A 19,342-nucleotide genomic window follows, 5' to 3' on the forward strand; every position below is an offset into this window, starting at 1 on the left:
GAAGATGCTTTGGTTGACACTTTGTCTTACCTTCAGATAAACAGAACTGATACTTAATGATCTAAAGAGGGAAAATAAAATAAATGAAACAATCATAAGGAGTGCAAGATATTACAGAATAGGAAGGCCACGAGTCATTTTTTTCTGATTTCTTTAAAATTAGTTAATTGTATTAATGCAGTACCCTCTTAAAATCTTCCAATATTATAACACAATTTGCTGTACTCAATGCTTCTAAATCTAGACTGGTTTAGCTTTATTCATAAAGTCAGATATGATGACACCATTATCTTTGGCCATAAAATGTGATCCTCTTGAGAGTTCCCTCTGCTTTAGAATCTCAGAAAACACAAGAGCTAGTAACTGTGATGTGGACCATGTACTTTTATGAAGGTTACTGGATTTTTAAAGGAACCACATTCAGATAAAAAAAAATTTACAGGCCAAACTCAAATAGTCATAAATAATATATTTCAATGATCAGAATTTTATTCAACCAATATGTAGAAGAAAAGGGTATTGCATTTTGAGTTTGTGGCAAGTAACCAGTACTTTTGTTTCCTCTTACCTGCATCAGAAGGTAAGTGATGGTAGGGAGCTGGAGAGAAAACCTGTGCTGCAAAGTCTTCAAACGTCGTTGGCTCTAAATGGTGCTGGACTATTGTCTGCAAGTACCGTGCTCTCTCCTCATAGCTGATTCCCTTCTGTTAAGGATGAACTGAGATGCAGTGTACATTACCAACAAGCACATTTTATGAGAGGACAACAAATGCATCCTTACTTAGTAAACTGTTTCCTGTTCTTACTACTAAAAGTGCCCCTTTTTAAAGTATAAAAGTCTACTTCTTAATGGCAGTTTACTTCTTTTGACTCCATGACAAATGATAGTTTAACAGGAATCTACTAGAGAATAATTGTAATACTGGTTTATCATTGGAACAGTTTGAGAAAAGGTTCAACTGTTAGCTGGTCAGACTGAGCCTTTCTTACCTTGTTAATCAAGTTTCATCTGCAGATTTATTCTCAAAAGTCATTCAATAAAATTATACTGCGCTTAAAATACTATGTCCCCAATTCTCCATTTTTTATTTGTAAAGACTTATTGAGAAATTCCTACATATCTTCATTTTTTAAAGTCTCTGTATTTGCTCAACAATTGCTCTCATTTTGAATGGAAGACTACTGTTGCTATAATCCTCGAATAACTCCATGCCGTTAAGATAAATGCATAGCTGAATCTGTGTGTCAGTAAAAAATACCCCATCAATTACAACACTGAAATTACAATTACAACAAGCAGGAATATTTGCAAAGAGTCCACAGGACTCCTAAATACTGTCCGACAAAGCATCTCCAGGACACTGACACTGCTAGAGAGAGCCTGGACTTCCCTCTCAGCACAGACTATTCCCTGATATTATTGACAAGCAACCAGTCCCTTCAAGTGTTGTTGCTTTTGAACAACCCACTCCAGGCTTCCTGTTTCAGCAGGTCTGATTGTGTTGTTAGCATAGAAAGGGCAAGAAAGGGAGAGAATATTTCTGTTGTTCATGAAAGCAGCTATGGAAATGGCTGTCAAAGTGTAGAGCAGCAGGCAGCAACAGACAATTATCAGGAAAAAGCACATGCCGACTTCGTGTCGTACAGTTCCTGAACTGAGAAGCCACCTGACGTTTCTCCTTCAGGTTTTAAGTTCTCCTGCTGTATTTGGTGTGTGGTGTTGATATTTAACAAAGACAATGAAAACGCATACAAGACATTTACATAGGGACGGTGAAAATTCACCCAGTGGCTTTTCTTTTTGCATTGATTTTTCTCCCCCTAGAAGCCATTTTGGTATTTCCATCTTAAAATTTGTTAATTCTCTTTTAAAAATTACAATTCAATACTTCTAGGAATTCAGACTCAAACTAGGAAAAATCATTTGGGAGCTAATTTCAACTGATAATTCAATGAGTGATATTATTATAGTCAGTCACATTTACAACAGTTTACTAAGAGGTGGCAAAAAGCTGGCTAGTTAGAGGCTAGACTGAGCACCGCTGGGACCTGACTTTAATGGAGCCTTTGCTCTGCCTTGGAAATGGCTTGTAGTCTCGCTTCTTGGATTACAATTTATTTTTTTTTTGCATCAAATATTGAAATAACCTGGATGCTACCTCTTTATAATTTACTATTTTCAATTCTGTATATTGTGGTTGAACTCTAAAAGAATTTTACTTCTGAAATAGGTAGCAGCAGGGCAAGGTGTTGTATTAAAATGACTGTTGCTAAGGAAGGATTCTATGGAAGGGTAGCAGATATTTAGGAGGCAAATTTCACACAGAAAAGTGACCCAGCACGTTTAAAAAGAAGGTATACGGCTCTAAATGGACGAGGATGAAGCTGACTGTTCACTCTGAATAATAGCACATATCTCACAACTTGTTGGAAAGTACTTTTTCATTGGGGGAGATTCACAGCTGCCGAATTTTCTGCAGTTAATAGAGTCCTTTGATTCACAGCAGTGCCCCTTGTACAAAAAATACTGGCCTTTGTGTATTACCAGAAACTAATTTTCTATTTGGCTGAAAAGGGAAAAATGGGGTTATTGCTTCTCCCTCCTACAGAGCTTTTCATTATGCCTGATGCACTCAACTTCTAAGCTCTTCTGAGAAAAAAATAACTGAAGAGGCAAGAGGTAGAAAAGTGAGCTTGTTAGCACATTAGAAGTGAAGTATCTTGGTGGGCCCTAGAAATTCCCAGTGGTGTGTTAACTTATCACTCTATGCATGCTGGCACTGATAGTCTCCCAATTGATCACTCTCTTTTCGCACCAAAGGTGCTGCCAGGAAGCAAAGGCTGAAGGCCCACAGGAGAACAGCCTGCTATCAAAACAAGCTGTTTTTAAAAGTCTGCTTGAATGGGTAAAACGCTTCATGGAAAGCAGGGTGGAGACAGCTACCTGCTTTGAAAATGCTCTACTTTAGAGGGTCTATAAATGAAATATTTTACTTTATCTTATTTAGAGTTTACATAAAAAAAAACTAGGCAGAAAAAGCAAATGTTAATATTTTTAAAACAGGGAGGATAGCTCCAATGTGCCAAATTCACCAAAGCAAAAAAAGAGATTAGGTAAATAAAGCACAATGAAGGGTGATCTGTGCTAGATGAAGGTTTATAAAGCAAAGGAACTCTAAGCCACAGCACGTAGTCCTATAAAATAGCTTTTCCAGACATGTAACATTTTATATAAAATACACAATGTTTTTAATAAAATGCCAATAAATCTTCATTGATGAAAATGGGCTTCGTAATTATGAGAAGTTTAAGTCTATGCGAAAGAGTGAGCTTTTAAATGGGAAACCCATTACATATTAGCACAGGCTAACCTGAACTTTCCTTTTTTGTGGGTTAAGTTCAGAAAGTACTGTTAGCTTGGTAAATACGTATAGCCTAAAGAAACCCAACTTCTGAAGTGAGTGTTCTCTATAGTTTCTCCATGTTTGTTACAGCCAAATTAAGTAACATAAAATGAACCAACCCAATCTACTGTACATACACTTTCACAATTTTTGGTCCAGAAAACATATAATTAGGAGATGTGATAAACTCCTACCACAGTCCTGAATGATTATAAGCTCTAAAGAGTGGTCTTAGCACAATAACGCCCATTACCTACACACACACACACACACACACACACACCCTTTATACATATATCCCACACCTACACACAACCCTCACACATACACACCCTCCCCCTCCCCCCACTGCTCCTTTCCCCACCCACAGGTGCTACAATCACAGCAATATAATCACTCACTAATCCTCTGACCTTGTACTTTCTGCAGAGCAGAAAAGGGGAAGGGATATTACAATTCTGAAAATAATGAAGAGCACTACATATGCTCTGTCACAAAGAAACAGCTTAGAAAACTGAACTTCTGGTGCTGGATGATAGATGACATGAGACAAGAAAGCATCCTCAAACTTGGTTTCCTGGCTGGGTTTGAACCATAAAGCCCCACGAGTCCGTGTGTGTCAGACACTGCTTTGGTTTTGTCATTTATTCGGTAAAATCAGCTCCATTTGTAAAGGATTGCTCCATACTCCTCATGTACAGAAATCACCGAAATAAAGGTTCCATGTTGTGTGCGGAAACAAAACAAAACAAACGACTGAACTTCATTAAGTTTACATTAGTAGACATTTTGAGTAATTGCTTTTAATTTTAAATTTCAAGACAGGCTGTTAAGAAACTAGAACCCAGTTTTATCCTGGCCCTGAAAATATAAGCATGAATTCTCTTTTCTACAGTTTACGGGGGCATCACCATCTGCCCCTATTTACTTTATTAGGGCTTTAAAGAATATAAATACACTGTAACCCAAAGGTTCTTCTACATCTGAGCTGAGAATTATCTATTTTCATTGCTACAGTGGTACAAATGCTGTTACATATTTCTTGAATTTAATTTATTTAAAAGTATGTCCAATACTTTATGAAGTATGGACCTTTGCAATATATCCAAATGCATGGACTATAGCTATACAAATAGTTTTGATGAGCTTCTAGGAACTGTAAAACTCAAAGGAACTCTTCATGTACTCTTCTGCTCCGCTGTCAGCAAGGTGACCAATATAACCAATGTAGTATTTTTGTACTAGTTTAAAGTTTGGTGCACATCTTTGTACACAGCAGCTTCTGTCTCCACAATTTCCCCTCCCACTGTTTCTAGCCTGTCCAGGCTAACCTTGAACACAGGATCTTCTGGAACTACAGGTGTACTCCACCACACCCTGCTCTAGGAAAGTTTTCTACCAAAGCAGGAAATATATCTTTGCTGCCAGATATACTTGCATATCCTGTAATCTTAGCAGTTTGGAAGCTGACGCAAGAGGGTTTTAATGCCAGGCTAGTTTGGGCTACAAAGTGAGCATCCATCCATCCAACATACAGCTCTAGTCATGTGTCAGGACTCTATAACAATGTCAGTAATGTTTCTTACTTGTGGTATGTGCAGAGGGCTTTTGATTTATTCTGACATAAGTACATTAAACAGGAAGAAAAGGTTAAGCAGGAAATATTTTCATTTTATTAAACTGCAAGGAGACTAGACTTTAAGGGAGATTTGTTCTTAAAGAAGCTACAACCTTCAGTCTCTACAAGTTTCTTAATCCTAGAATTTTAAACTGCTTTTACCATGAGAAACACGAACACTTTCTTTTTTCCTTTCCTTTTCTTTTTTTCTTTTTTGAGACATGGTCTCTCTGTTGTGTAGCTCTGGCTGTCCTGGAACTTGCTCTGTAGACCAGGCTGGTCTCCAACTCCCAGAGACCCACCTCCTTCTGCCTCTCATGCGCCTGGGTTGAAGGTGTGCCCATCATGCTCAGTTGGGCATGACTCAGTAGGTTGTACACTTAGAATGTAATTTATGATTATACTAAAAAAAATGCAAAGTTTTGCATGCATACACACTTTAAATACATATATAAGAATGAATAAAGCATAAAGCATGTGTTATGAAAATTATAATTGTAAACAAATATCCAAGATTTTTACCATTGCTTATTTTCCTCTTTTACGGTTTAATGACTTATCTCCTAAATACAGGAAAAAACAGTAAAGATGGCTTCTTTTAAAGGAAGCCTGAAGTTTTGGTCTCTGTTGTCAGTGGCAGTCTTAGGGAGGAATGGAAGGTCTGCTCTGGAATTGCTGGGTTTCTTAGACAGCATGTGCTCTACACTCAGCCTGTGACTTCTCTGTATCTTTGAGGAGTAGGAGTTTCTATCTTTTCTCTGTATTCAAGATCCCAAGAATATTATCACAGGGAGACTTCTGACAGAAACCATTATTTAGAAATTCTGGATGAACAACTGTATTGAAGAGTGTTATTTAGATTGTCTTGAAGTGGCTATAAGCTGAGTACTTCTTACATTATTAGAATCATCTGGTCAGTAAACGTGCTATTTGTAAGACAGCTTTGCAACTTGTGCTAGGTACTGAAACTACAATGATAAAATGCACGGCCTCTGCCTCTGCTCCTGTGACATTAGTCTCTCCACAAGTCTAACCACAGAACGAACACTTCAAATACAGCATAAAAATGCAGAGAACCTCTAGTCTACAAAGTGCAACAGCAACACGGAAGTACCACCAGAATCTGGCCCTCCAAGTCAGGAACAGAAAGGGTTTCTTCTCTTCTTCCCTTTGTTTCTTGATACAGGATTTTAACAATCCAAGGTAGCCTAGAACTCACTGTGTAGCCAAGGATGATCTTGAACTTCTGATTCTCCTGACTCCATCTCCCACGTGTTGGGGTAATAGGTATGAGTCACTGACCCTGCCAGAAGCTATTTAAGAGTGTAGTTTTCTAGAATAGGCACCAGGAAAGAGACAACAGAGATGGGAATGGGAAAAGCACCAATATCAATTTTAAAAAATGTGTGTGTGTGTGTGTGTGTGTGTGTGTGTGAGAGAGAGAGAGAGAGAGAGAGAGAGATAGAGAGAGACAGAGAGAGAGAGAGAGAGAGAGAGAGAGAGAGAGAGAGAGAGAGAGAGAGAGAGAGAGAGAGAGACAGACGCGAGCGGAGGTTGCACATGCAGGTGTCTGTGGGCCACAGTGCATGTGTAGGGAGGTTAGCAGACAGTTCAGGCCTTTCACCTTGACACCTGTCCCTTGTCCCCTCTGCTTACACCAGTCTACTTAGCCTGCAGCTTCTGGGTGTCTTCACCTCCTGTCTCATGAAGGAACACTGGGCATAACTGTATCACTGTGTCTTGTTTGCTATGTGCTGTTCTGGGCCTTGAACTTGGGTCTTCATGCTTGTGGGGTTAGCACTTAACCCCCTTCGCCCCGCCACAGCCATTTCCAGCTATACTTATGAGCAGACTGGGGTCTGTCCCACCTCTTGATCTTGCATCAGGTGAGGTGGCCACACCTTTAGTCCCAGCACTCTGGAGGAAGAGGTGGGCCAATCTCCATGCCAGCTAGGGCTGTGCAGTGAGAACTTGTCACATTTAAAAAAACAAAAACAAAAACAAAAGCAAGCACATTGTAACAGTGTATAAGCAGGTGAAGTCTAACAGCAGCAGGAAGGGAAAATTGGAAACTGCTCTTTAATTATTCTTGAAAAACTGGTTAAAGAAAACATTCTATGAATGTTGCAAAGAATTACAACTCATTATAATCCAGCACTGAGACAACTATGTACCCCCACTTTCAATAATTCTTAAAAGGAAATTTAACACTTAAAAATTTTTATGATTTTATAATAGTGTTTAAACTATTTTTTATTTGTATAAAGGGACCATCACTGAAAAAGGAGAACGGATCTTAAAGAAAATCTGTGTAGGTAATAAAATGTAGGGTAATTTAAAATAATTTAGGGCAGTCGGGCAGTGGTGGCACATACCTTTAACCTTGGATCTTTGTGGTCTACAGAGCTAGTTTTAGGAGAGGCTCCAAAGCTACACAGAGAAACCCTGTCTAAGAAAAAAAAAATTTAGGACATGTTTCTGAATAAGCTTGGTACACAAGGACAAAGACACTATCTGGATGTGGTGGCACATGTCTGCAACCCCAGTGCTTAGGAGGCTGGGGCAGGAGGACTGCTGTGAGTTCAAGGCGGCCAGCCTGTGTTACAGAGTGAGAGAAACTCCATCAAAAAAAAAAAAAAAAAACAACAACAAAAAACTTGAAAAACATTTAGATATAGATGAGCTTCAAGTTATAATGGGGTTACCTCCTAATAAAACTACTGTGGATAAAAAATACTGCATTTAACATGGCAAGTCTACTGAAGATTCCAGCTAGAATATGGCCCGCTGAGGAGTTCAGATTGTTTATCTCCATTATTCTGTGGATGGGTAGGAGCGGCAAGAAAGTATAGCATTCGACTGTCCAGCAAGACGTGAATGCAGTTTTCACCGAATGGACTTCTTTTTACACAAGGAAACACATAAAGTGGAACCAAAATAAACCATCAACTATCTGGTTTGCCTGTCTGTCTGTCTGTCTTTTTAAAAATGTTTCTGGAAGCAGTCTTGCTTCGGAGCTCACGCTGGTCTGAAACTCACGATCATCCTGCCTCGTCACATGCCTGATTGTTTTTGTCCACCCCAAAGCAGAAAAATGTTTCTTCTGCAATCAGCCCTCCAGGCTTCGAGGAAGAGCTCCGCAAACCGTACAAAACACAAAGTGCTGCTGAGTCCAGCTGGGACTGGGAGCCTGGTCTTTCAGGTAATGCCTCAGCATGCTTTGTATCTAATTTCACTGATCTGTGTGTTTTGTGGAGGAGAGAGGAAAAAAAAAAAAAGGACTACAAGGCATGTTATCCCAAAGATGGCCAAGACAACGAGCATTAGCCAAATTCTGAGGCTGTTGAAAACATGTTTATATCTCTACACTGTAATTATTGTACTTTAATATATATACCATAGTTAAAAAATTCCCATTTGTCCTAAAATAAAAATGAGAAAAGAATTCAAGTGATATTTAACATTTTAGTTTTAGAAGGCCATGAAATACCTTTATATACTGTGAGGCAAAAAAAAAATCACTGAATAGCCTTGAATCATGAAGAAGACGAATTTTACTGAGATATGCAACATATGTTAGTTGTAAAGTATTGTGAACCTGAAATATATAGGGCAACTGAAGTATCCTATGAACTAATAGACACTATTCATTTATAAAATGAATGTAAACTATATTATTTACCTTACAAAGCAATGTCTGGTAAATTAGTAATTTGGCAGGGGGAGTGATATTCCATTTCTTTCCTACTGTAGCTAAATCTGCCATGAAACATGCAGTCTAGTTCACGTGCAGTGAAAACAAATTCTCCTAAACCTCATATTGTTTAATTGCAGCATGCTAGCAGAAGTCCTTCTCAAAAAGCCTGCAACAAGTTATGATCAACTGTCTGTTCTGTGTCTTATATTAATGCAATTCTTTAGTAGCTGACACTATCTACACCATTAGGAAAAGCTGTGATTTGTCAGTGCAGACAAAGCTGGGCTTTAATCCATCCTTTTAACCACATTGCCAAGTCTGTATTGTTTTCACTGCGTCTCAATTAGAGATAGGCAGGACACCTGGTACTTCTTTATCGGAGTCCCATGGTTGCCAGATGACTCAAAATCCATAGCAGGTGCTAAGGCAGTGTGAGGATAGCCCTATTACTGGAAGCTGGAGTGGAATACATTTGTACCATATATAATTGCTCATAAGTCAGTCAATTACTAAATGAAAACATTAGAAGAGTTGATAAGTTCATTTCTACCAATGTACATGTAAATACATTAAGAAAGATTAGCCTCAAATAAATAGGCTTAAAAATTCAAACCCATCTAAGGTAAGTCTCTGAAAATACTTCCTGATTTAATAATCTAATAATCATTGGTGTACAGATGTCACTAGCATGACTACAAACTTACATCTCTCTCTCCTACCTTCACAAAAGGTGCACGAAACAAAGCATCTAAAAGAAAAACTAAGTTATGTGGACTTCAAATTTAATGAAATTAAAAATTTGTATCTATTCTTGTTAAGATATACTTGAGAATATTATCATTAATTTGTAAAAATGAAGTTTTCATGCTGAGTTAAGAATTGCTCCAAAATCACTAGTATTAGAGTAAGTTTATAAGTACTGGGAGGGTCTGAGAAACACAGTCTCTTCATGTCGTTCCTTTTGGAAACAAAATTTTCAGTACATCAAAGCAGAGAAAATTAATGTAGGAGTTTCAGTTAAATATTAAGCTTGAACCTTGTCATATTATTGTAAAAAGGAAAAGAATACACACACACACACACACACACACACACACACACACACACACACACACAGATGAAAACCACCCCCAAACAAAAAAGCTCCCCAAACTCTAAAGTGAGATTTTACAGTATACAATTACTTAAGTGTTATCTCTACTTAAATGTGCACTAATATAATTAAGATTTTAAATGCTATAATTATTGGGGATACAGAAAAGTGATTTTATTATCATAGCAAGTATTAACAAAGCACAGCAAATTGCCATTTCAAACATGGTCATAGACTCTATGATAAGCAGTATATTGGCTTAAACTAATGCACTATGTGCCCCCAGGGAATGATAGCTTGGGACACTGGCCTTTAACATCAGAATCTGTCCATTAATCTTGACTTTAAATATAATCTATTCTGCAGTAGAAGGAAGAATGGGCATTCAATGAATTACTGGTTTTGAAATACTGCACTAGAGCCATTTACTAAAATCATTTAAGGGGATACAAGGAAAGGGAATTCTAGTAAATTTTACAGATTCACTAATTTTATAAAACATGTACTTGACTTTCTCCAACTTCAGCAAGAACATCTCAATTATATAAGAAATTACAGCAAAAAGTTTTCTTAAAAATCTCTCTTCCTGCTCTTACATAAGGGTAGCTGCCTTAGTCAATTTAATTTCAGCTGGAAAAAGAATCACCTGTGGAAATACACTGTGGGGTCAGAATCCCTGAAGGCTAAAAAAAGGTTTTAACTTAAAAAAGAAAAAAAGTAGATCACTGTTTGCTTGCTTCAGAATGACCAATGGCTTGTTAAGAGTTCCAGGACACAGAAAGCTCAGGGAGTATTTATACAAATACCAGGGTGTATGATACTTCATAAAAAGGAACCAATCGTCCCATTTTTAAAGATCTTCAAGCTAGTCAGAACTCACTGAGGTAAGAAAGATGATTAAAACAGCCATTAGGTATTTACTAAATGGTAAATGTAGGAATTACCCTTCAGATGTGCTGACTCACTTCCTTTAGTAGATTACTTTACCATCTCTAACTGTTACACAGTTGATTTACATTCCTATAATAACATATACTATACAAACTATATCTATATTCAGATGTCACCTGGGAATTCCAAAAAGGCAAAGTGTAAAGGAAACTAAACTAGATTTATAGCTTTATCGGATATATGAATTGTGGTGATTTTGTGGTGTTTTTAAGCCATTCTCATTTAAAAATTTTATGGATATAAAATTTACTTTCATCTAAACATAGAAATATCATGAAATAAAACATTCATTCATGACATTGCTGTAGTATAAGCCGGTGAGCTGAAAACAGATATGGCATGTTAACACGGAGTACTACAGGTGGCTATTTAAATATATTCATTTGCTTTCTTTTTGATGGTAGCTATGTGCTAAAGGAGAGTCAACACTCCTATCAAGAGAGTAAGTAAATGTGGAAACATCAGTTCTACAGCAGCTATTTTTGCTCCTTCGCTTTTCTGAGCAGCAATTAGTAAAGCAACCCCTTCCCCTCCTCCCTAGCTGTCAAGCTGTTCAGAGCAGTTTGCAACTTGACAATGGTACCATTGTGAATGCTCTCTGGGCTTCCTTCCCACAGAGAGTTAAATGGGCAGTTCCTGCTGCCCATGATTGGTGTCCAGTGAAATAATACTCAAGAGCCAGGTTTTATCAGCTTCACGCCAAAGAAGTGAAGCCAGGGAACCCAAGCCTTCATATCATACTGGACCATATGCCAACCCTGATGGCCCCAAAGGTTTATCACTAAGAATCAGGATCCATCATGTCCCTTGTGAAATTTCACTTCACATACCTTATGTGAAATGCAAAGCTTCACTAAAAACTGAACCTTCTTTACAACTGGCATGAACAGATGGACGGTAACAGTGGTTTGGCAAGCAAAAGTTAAGATTTAAATAGGCTATACTGTAGTGTTTCAGAGAATGTATTTAGAAGAAAATGGGGAGATTTGTGACCCATGCTTTAATTTTTATTCTATTACTGAATTAATAAAAGTTCAGTATTAAAAATTCTTACTTTTAGTAAAATGAAAAGGATTAAAAGCACTTTAGTTCCCATGCCAATAGGTTTAACGAGTTAGACTGATTTCTGCCTTTCTTTATTTATTTGTTCTCTGAATTCCCCAAATACCATCCGAGTCTACAGTTGTTTTTAATATTTAAACAAAGACTAGAAGGCAATTTGTGCATCAGTGTGGTGAATAATAATATGACTATCCCAGCCTATCCTTATCACTCACAGAACACAGGTTTTTAACATGGGGAAGAAAACCCTGTTTCAGCAGAGGTGAGAAGTTAAAAGATAAATGTAGACCAACATCAAATTTAGGTGATTGAGGAGCAGTATGTCCAGGCCCTCATGGAGCTCTGTCTTGCCTCTGGAGTACTGAGATATGACCCAGCTGTCTACATTGGTATTTGTGGACCATACTGTCACATGAGATTTGACAAAAATGTCTAAGATAGTGGAAGTAATTTTTTTTTTTTGTCACGAAGCCAGCATACAATAACTAAGAATAGGATACCACCCCACAGAGGATAGGCTCTAAGAATTTCATTTGCCAGTACTGTATAAAAGCATAATATATAAAAAAAAAGTTAGGATTGCCATGTAAGAATGTACAGTCTAAACCAGGTGTGGGGCTGTACATCTATAAACTCAGTAACTTGGGAGGCAGAAGTAGACTTTGAGTTCAAGGCTAGTCTGCAATACACAGCGAGCGGGTCTCGACTAGCCTGGCTACAGATAAAAACTGAAGGGCTGAGGTAGAGTTTGCTCAGCAGCAGAGTGCTTGTCCACTGCATGCACACTGAATTGGATTTTCAGCACTACAAAGAATCTATCATAGGAAATAAAACTTCAAATGCTCTGCAAAAATGACAAATATGTGTACATACTATCAAACATTTACGAATACCTTCTTGGTCTCACTAAGAAAAAAAGATACCAGCTATTACTGTTAATAGCCTGACAATAATTGCTTGCTGAATCATACAAAATTGAGATTTATGAAAATGACGGTTAATAAAACATACATTGTAAAGGTTTCTCCAAGGAGAAAAATTATGAATTTCAACAGCAATTCCTCCTAAATCATCAGGCAAAAGGCATACAAATGCAGAAGGGATTGTCACTGGCACCATACTGTCAGTAACACCAGAAACCCAGACCATTCTGCTTCTTTCTTTCTGGCTACACTGCAGGTTTAGACACATTTCTTCATCTTCACCCGCTACTGCTCTTCCATCCTCCCAGCAATGGTCTGTTTGCATTAGGACAGACTTATCTACTTATGGGGTAGAGGGAAGGCATATGGAAGTCAGAGAACAACGGCTTTGGGGGTTGGTTCTCTTCTTCCACTTCGTTGTGAGGCAGGGTCTTTCATCCAGCAGCTGAACCCTGAAGCAGGCTTCTGGCCGATTTTCTCGTCTCCACTTTCTATCTTCCCACAGAAGTGCTGGGAATTCAGAAGCACGTCACTGCATCTGTTGGTTTGTGTGGGTCGAGAGGGATGAACTTAGGCTGTTGGTTTTTCATAGTTGATAGTTCAGTTTTTACCCACTGAGTTATCTCCCCGGTCCCAACTTGCATTCTTTCCTTCCTTCCTTCCTTCCTTCCTTCCTTCCTTCCTTCCTTCCTTCCTTCCTTCCTTCCTTCCTTCCTTCCTTCTTTCTTTTCGTCTTTTCTTTTCTCTTCTCTCTTCTCCTTCTTCTTGTTATTATTATTATTATTAAGAGATTTCCTATTCATTTTATATACCAACCACAAATTCCCCTGTCCTCCATCCTCCCACGCCCCCAGCCTTCCCTCCCTACCCACCCCCATTCCTACCTACTCCAAGGCAAGGTCTCCCGTGGGCAGTCAGCAGAGCCTGGCACTTTCAGTTGAGGCAGGTCCAGGTCCCTCCTCCCTGCACCAAAGCTGCACAAAGTGTCCCACCATAGGCACTAGGCTCCAAAAAAGCCGAATCATGCACTGGGGATGGATGGGTCCTGATTCCACTGCCTGGGGGCCCCTAAACAGTTCAAGCTAAACAACAGTCTTGCCTATTCAGAGGGCCTAGACATTATGCAGACATTAAGAGACCATGGATGCCAACTCAGGCTATTATATCCAGCAAAACTCTCAATTGCCATAGATGGAATGAACAAAATATTCCATGATAAAACCATATTTAAACAATACCTATCCACAAAACCAGCCCCACAGAAAGCACTAGAAGGAAATATCCAACCTGAGGAAGTTAGATACACCCATGAAAACACAGGCAATAGATAATCCCATACCAACAAATACGAAAGAAGAGAAACACACAACACTACCACCAAAAAATAACAGGAATTAACAATCACTGGTCATTAATACCCATTAACATCAATGTTCTCAATTTGCCTATAATAAGACACAGGCTAACAGAATGGATACGAAAACAGGATCCATCCTTCTGCTGCATACAAGAAATACACTTAACCTTCAAAGACAGATACTACCTCAGAGTAAAAGGCTGGGAAAAGACTTTCCAATCAAATGGACTTACAAAGCAAGCTTGTGTAGCTATCCTAATATCTAATAAAAGACTTCAAACTAAAATCAATCAAAAGAGATCAGAAAGGACATTACATATTTATCATAGGGAAAATCTACAAAGATGAAGTCTCAATTCTGAATATTTATGCCCCAAATACAAGGGCACCCACATTTCTTGACCACATTACACTCCATATGTTGCCACATCCCTTTCCTACCCTGAAAAGCTTTGCATTGCTTTATCTCATAAAGTCCTAGGTATCTTTAAAGTAATCTGCAGAACAGAATTCCTTGGTAAAGCCATTCCTAATCTGCTTCGCCCCAATACCATCTTTTCTCACTCATAACTAGTCATTATCCCTATCCTACTTTGTATGTATCACTTCTGCTGGGTCCTCTCAGTTCACTAATCCAGTTCACAGGCTTCTTCTCTCCTACACCACATTGCATGCTCCTCAAACACACGAGGCCTTTTTTCTTTTTAGACAAGGCCTTACTATGTAGCTTTGACTGTTCTGGAACTCAATAACTCAATGTGTAGATCAGGCTGACCTTGAACTCACAGGAATTCACCTGCCTCTGCCTCCTAAGTGCTGGAATTAAAGATGTGTGCCACCACATCCACACCTGAAGGGTGGTGGCTTTCTTAATTCTAGCTTTTCTCTGACAGAGTCTCCTAGATTGAAGATAGACAACAAATTCGTGACTAAGTGAATGACCTCAACATCCTTAGTAATATGGTTAAAATCAGTTCTTGGGAGAGGATAAAACCTGCATCTCAGATTTCAACATTGTTTAAAAAAATAAAGTTGAAGCCAGGTAGTGGTGGTGCGTCTTTAATCCCAGCACTTGGGAGGCAGGGGCAGGAGGATGAATCTCTGTGAGTTAAAGGCCAGCTTGGTCTATAGAGTGAGTTCCAAGACAGTTAGGGCTATACAGGGAAACCCTGTCTTGGAAAACCACGGGTTCAATTACTGGTTCAATTCCATAAACAAACTTACTCTATTAACATCACATATTTATTACACACCAGAGTTTCACGTCTATTCCCTTTTTTTGGCTACCCCTTCTCCTTCTTCCTCCCTCAACCTCTTCCAGTATTAGAGATTTGTGTAAGCTAGGCAAGTGTTCTTCCATTGAGTTACAGCCCCTTTCAAGATAAACCTTTTTCTTTTTAAATTTGGAGACATAGTGAACTTACTATGCATCCTAGTCTGGTCTAAAACTTGTGATCCTCCTGCCTCAACTTTCCAAGAAGTTGGTTCTATAGGTGTTTGTTACTATATCTGGTTGCTTTTGTTTTTTTCCTTGTTGAAAGTATAAGTCAGATTTGGCATTTCCAAACCCATAATAACTTTAAATACATGATAAAAGATTTCTACAATGATTGAAAAGAATCTACTAGATAATTAGTAGTATCATCAACAAGCAGATACTTTCCACTCAGTGAAAGGAATAGCTAAAATAATTACACAGTAAGGAATCTATTAGTGTCACTATAGAAGTGCTACACATATCTAGGGCCCCTGTTTAAAGAATTGCTCTGTTTGCAGAAACACTATTAGGGTTGGCAATAAAATAAAGGTCAGTGGAATACATAAGCATACCAAAAAATTCTTTGAAAGTAATTATATATATATATATATTCTGTCTTTAATACAGAAGAAATGTAAATGCTCCAATTAGAGACTGTCAGGTGTAAGAATATTTCAACTCTTGGAGAAGTCCTAACACAACAATTACTATCAAGCACAATGCCCGCAAGCACATAAAAGACTCTCTGCATAGTTCTGAGTATATTTACCAGCTAACCGATTTGTCCATTCAGTTCAAGCCTGATTCAGAAAGAATGAAAAATAAATGCCATCAGATATGGAGACTCCTAGTGGAATCACTAATGTACAAACGTTCCAGCAGTGAGCTGAAGGACTAGCTCCCCAGCACCCAGAGTACTGCGGCTCCCTCTGCTGCTCACCTGTGACTCTCACCTCTCCTGCCATCTAGTAAGGACGTGTGAGCACTTGGAACGTCAATTCTTGGTAAAATGGTACAAAGTGTCCCACTGTCAGTGCCATCAAAGTCAGACACGTCTCGGCTCACTTTTCTCCCAAACAGATAGCCTTTGTCCTTATCTTTTACTATTCATCTCTGAAAATGAATGCTCCTCACTAAACATAATGTTCACTAATAAAAATATACCAACTAACCAATCAAAATACAAACTTCTGGGGCATGGTGGTACAGGCCATTGATCCCAGCACACAGGAGGCAGAGGCAGGCAGATCTCTGTGAGTGCAAGGCCAGCCTGGTCTACAGAGTGAATTCTAGGCCAGCCAGGGCTACATAGTGAGACCCTTTCTCAAAAAACAAACACAACCCTTTCCCGTGTGTTTGCTGTTGTTTTATTCGTGTGTTGTGATAGATATTCTTAGTTGTCAACTTGACTAGAGGATGACACACCTTTAATCTGGGCCACACCTTCTGCTGGGAGCCTATATAAGAACATGGAAGAAAGAAGGCTTCCTTGTTCTTGGCCTGCTTGCCCTGGCCTTGTCAGCACATCTATTCCTTCACTGGCACTGGAGCCCACTTCTTTGGGATCCCAGCATATAGAAGAACAGCTGAGACACCCAGCCTAGTGGACTTTCCATTTATGGCTAGGCATTGTTGGATTAGTTGGACTGCAGCATGTAAGTCATTCCAATAAGTTCCCTTTATATATATATGTATGTATATGTATATATATAAATGTGTGTGTGTGTGTACATATATATGTGTGTTTGTATAAATATATTCCATAAGTATTTGACTCTAGAGAATCCTGGTTAATACATGTGTCAAAGGCAATTTTTTTTTTGGTTCTAGGCTTCCTCATTTTACCTACCCAGCACACTCTTCAAAGTGGTAGCCAAGTTATAAAGTTTTTTAAAGATTGATTTTATTTTATATGTATGAATATTTTTCTTGCACGCATGCATATGTACCACATGTATGCCATGTGTCAGTGGAGTTCAAAAGAGGGTACTGGATCCCCTGAAATTGGTGTTAGAGATAGTTAGGAGCCTCCACGTGGGTTCCTCTTTAGGAGGAACAAGTATGAACCTTTGAGCTATCTCTCTAACCTCATGCAGCCTAGTTCAATATAAATTTAAAATTATAAGTTACAATTTTTTTTTTTACTTTTCAAAAAATAAGCTAATCATAAACTTAAAAGCATAGATAATGGACTGGAGAGATAGCTTAGTAGTTAAGAATCGAGCTGCTCTTGCAGAGGATCAGAGTTTACTTCTCAGCACCCATGCTGGAAGGCTCACAACCACATGTAACTTCAGCCCCAGGGAGATCTGATGTCTCTGCACTTACATATGTATACGTGTTCACACACACACACACTCACACACACACACTCTTATCTTAAAAATAATAGAAATAAATCATTAAAAACACAGGCAATAAGAACACATGTGAACTTCAGGAACTTTAGAGTACCCTTGGAAGTGAGTAAAAATTTTCTGTTGAAGAAAAAAATTTCATTAATACTCCATCCACGGATGGTACCCTTTGTTCTATCATATTAAGTTACTACTCATTTACCATAGGCCAGATATGGTGCTAAGTCAGTGAAATCAGGAGGAAAGTAATACTGATAGCCAGGCGGTGGTGGCGCACGCCTTTAATCCCAGCACTTGGGAGGCAGAGGCAGGTGAATCTCTGTGAGTTCGAGGCCAGCCTGGTCTATAGAGTAAGTTCCAGGAAAGGCGCAAAGCTACACAGAGAAACCCTGTCTTGAAAAACCTAAATAAATAAATAAAATAAAAAAAAAACCTACTGATACATGCACAAACACATAAGTACTATAACAAAATGTTTTGAGGCAGTGTGAGCAATAATTTTGCTAAATGGAGGAATTATTTTTACTTTTTGCCCCTAAAGATGTTTCATTTAGGTCATAATGAATGAGTATATTAAATAGAAAACAGCAGAGGTACATATTCTTGGAGTTTTAAACTATGAACATTCATAGAAGATGACTTCGGTTTAGCTGAACAAACACAGCATCTGGTGTTAGTATGGAGGGAGAAGACTGCAGAGAAGGGCCATGAGGCTGAGGAGGTACGCAGCAGGTATGTTTGACCAAGCTTTGGGAACTACGAGGCTGGGAGGGCAAGAGAAAAGGACTGTTTGCAGGTGACCAACCAAATGTAGACCTGTTTCAGTAGGCAGTCAGAACTGTTGGAAGGCGTCAGCACGCCCAGGTTTGCGTTTTAGACAGGAACAGCGTCATCAGTCCCCACCCAGCTACAGTGTTCTGGGCCGCTGCTGGAGATGACAGGAAGGCTGACTGGTGCTTCACTGGACAGTTTTATGGAACCCTCACTAAGCCTGAGTTTGGGACTGTAACTATCTCCTTCTTACAGATTAAATTAAGGACAGTCCATATTTATTGATGCTATCTTCTAAGAAAATGCTTTACAAAAGACAGTAAATACATAAAATTATGTAATTTTTCAAGAAACTCATTTTCTTCTAACATGAAATGGCAGTAATATTGATGAGGTCCCCCAAGGAGCTTTACAATGTCCATCATAATGAAAGGGAACTGCATTAGTGGAGCCAATCAATTACCATTCATTTAGTTTTGCCTCTCATACTTTTGCAACAGGTCCCTCACATTTGAGTAGCAGACTGCAGGGCTAACAAACTGTGACTAATTGAAGAATTATCATTGAATTTAGTAATTTGTCTGATAAAGTTAAACAAAGCCAATTCTGGCATTCAAGAAAAAGTCAATCTACACAGATTGAGAAAAATCAAGTAGGAAAGCACTCTTTAAAGATGCCTTTTAACTGTATAGTACCCCTAATACTGTGTATCTCAGAATATCCTCTATATCATATATAGACACATACAAAGCCCCTGCTAAAAAATCATAAGAGCTATAGCATTGGCTGGGCCTGGTGGCACATGTCTTTAATCCTAACACTCGGGAGACAGAGGCAGATGAATTTCTGTG

At 38.6% G+C, this 19,342-nt stretch overlaps 1 protein-coding gene across 14 annotated transcripts in view; it reads right to left on the reverse strand.

Annotated features, from left to right (window-relative positions):
- Ralgapa1 (Ral GTPase activating protein catalytic subunit alpha 1) overlaps positions 1 to 19,342 on the reverse strand; it is a 220,128-nt gene that overhangs the window by 8,658 nt on the left and 192,128 nt on the right. For 8 of the 14 annotated variants that reach the window (XM_028869733.2, XM_028869732.2, XM_028869730.2 and 5 more), the window contains 2 exons: positions 569 to 693; positions 31 to 61 (listed from right to left, as the gene is read on the reverse strand). In XM_028869733.2, coding sequence (XP_028725566.1) covers positions 54 to 61; positions 569 to 693 — 133 coding nt within the window. In that variant the 3' untranslated portion in view covers positions 31 to 53. The remainder of the gene's footprint in view (positions 1 to 30; positions 62 to 568; positions 694 to 19,342) is intronic. The other 6 variants (XM_028869729.2, XM_028869728.2, XM_028869727.2 and 3 more) reach the window with 1 other exon arrangement.

Source organism: Peromyscus leucopus, chromosome 14, assembly GCF_004664715.2.
Source record: "Peromyscus leucopus breed LL Stock chromosome 14, UCI_PerLeu_2.1, whole genome shotgun sequence".
NCBI lineage: Eukaryota > Metazoa > Chordata > Mammalia > Rodentia > Cricetidae > Peromyscus > Peromyscus leucopus.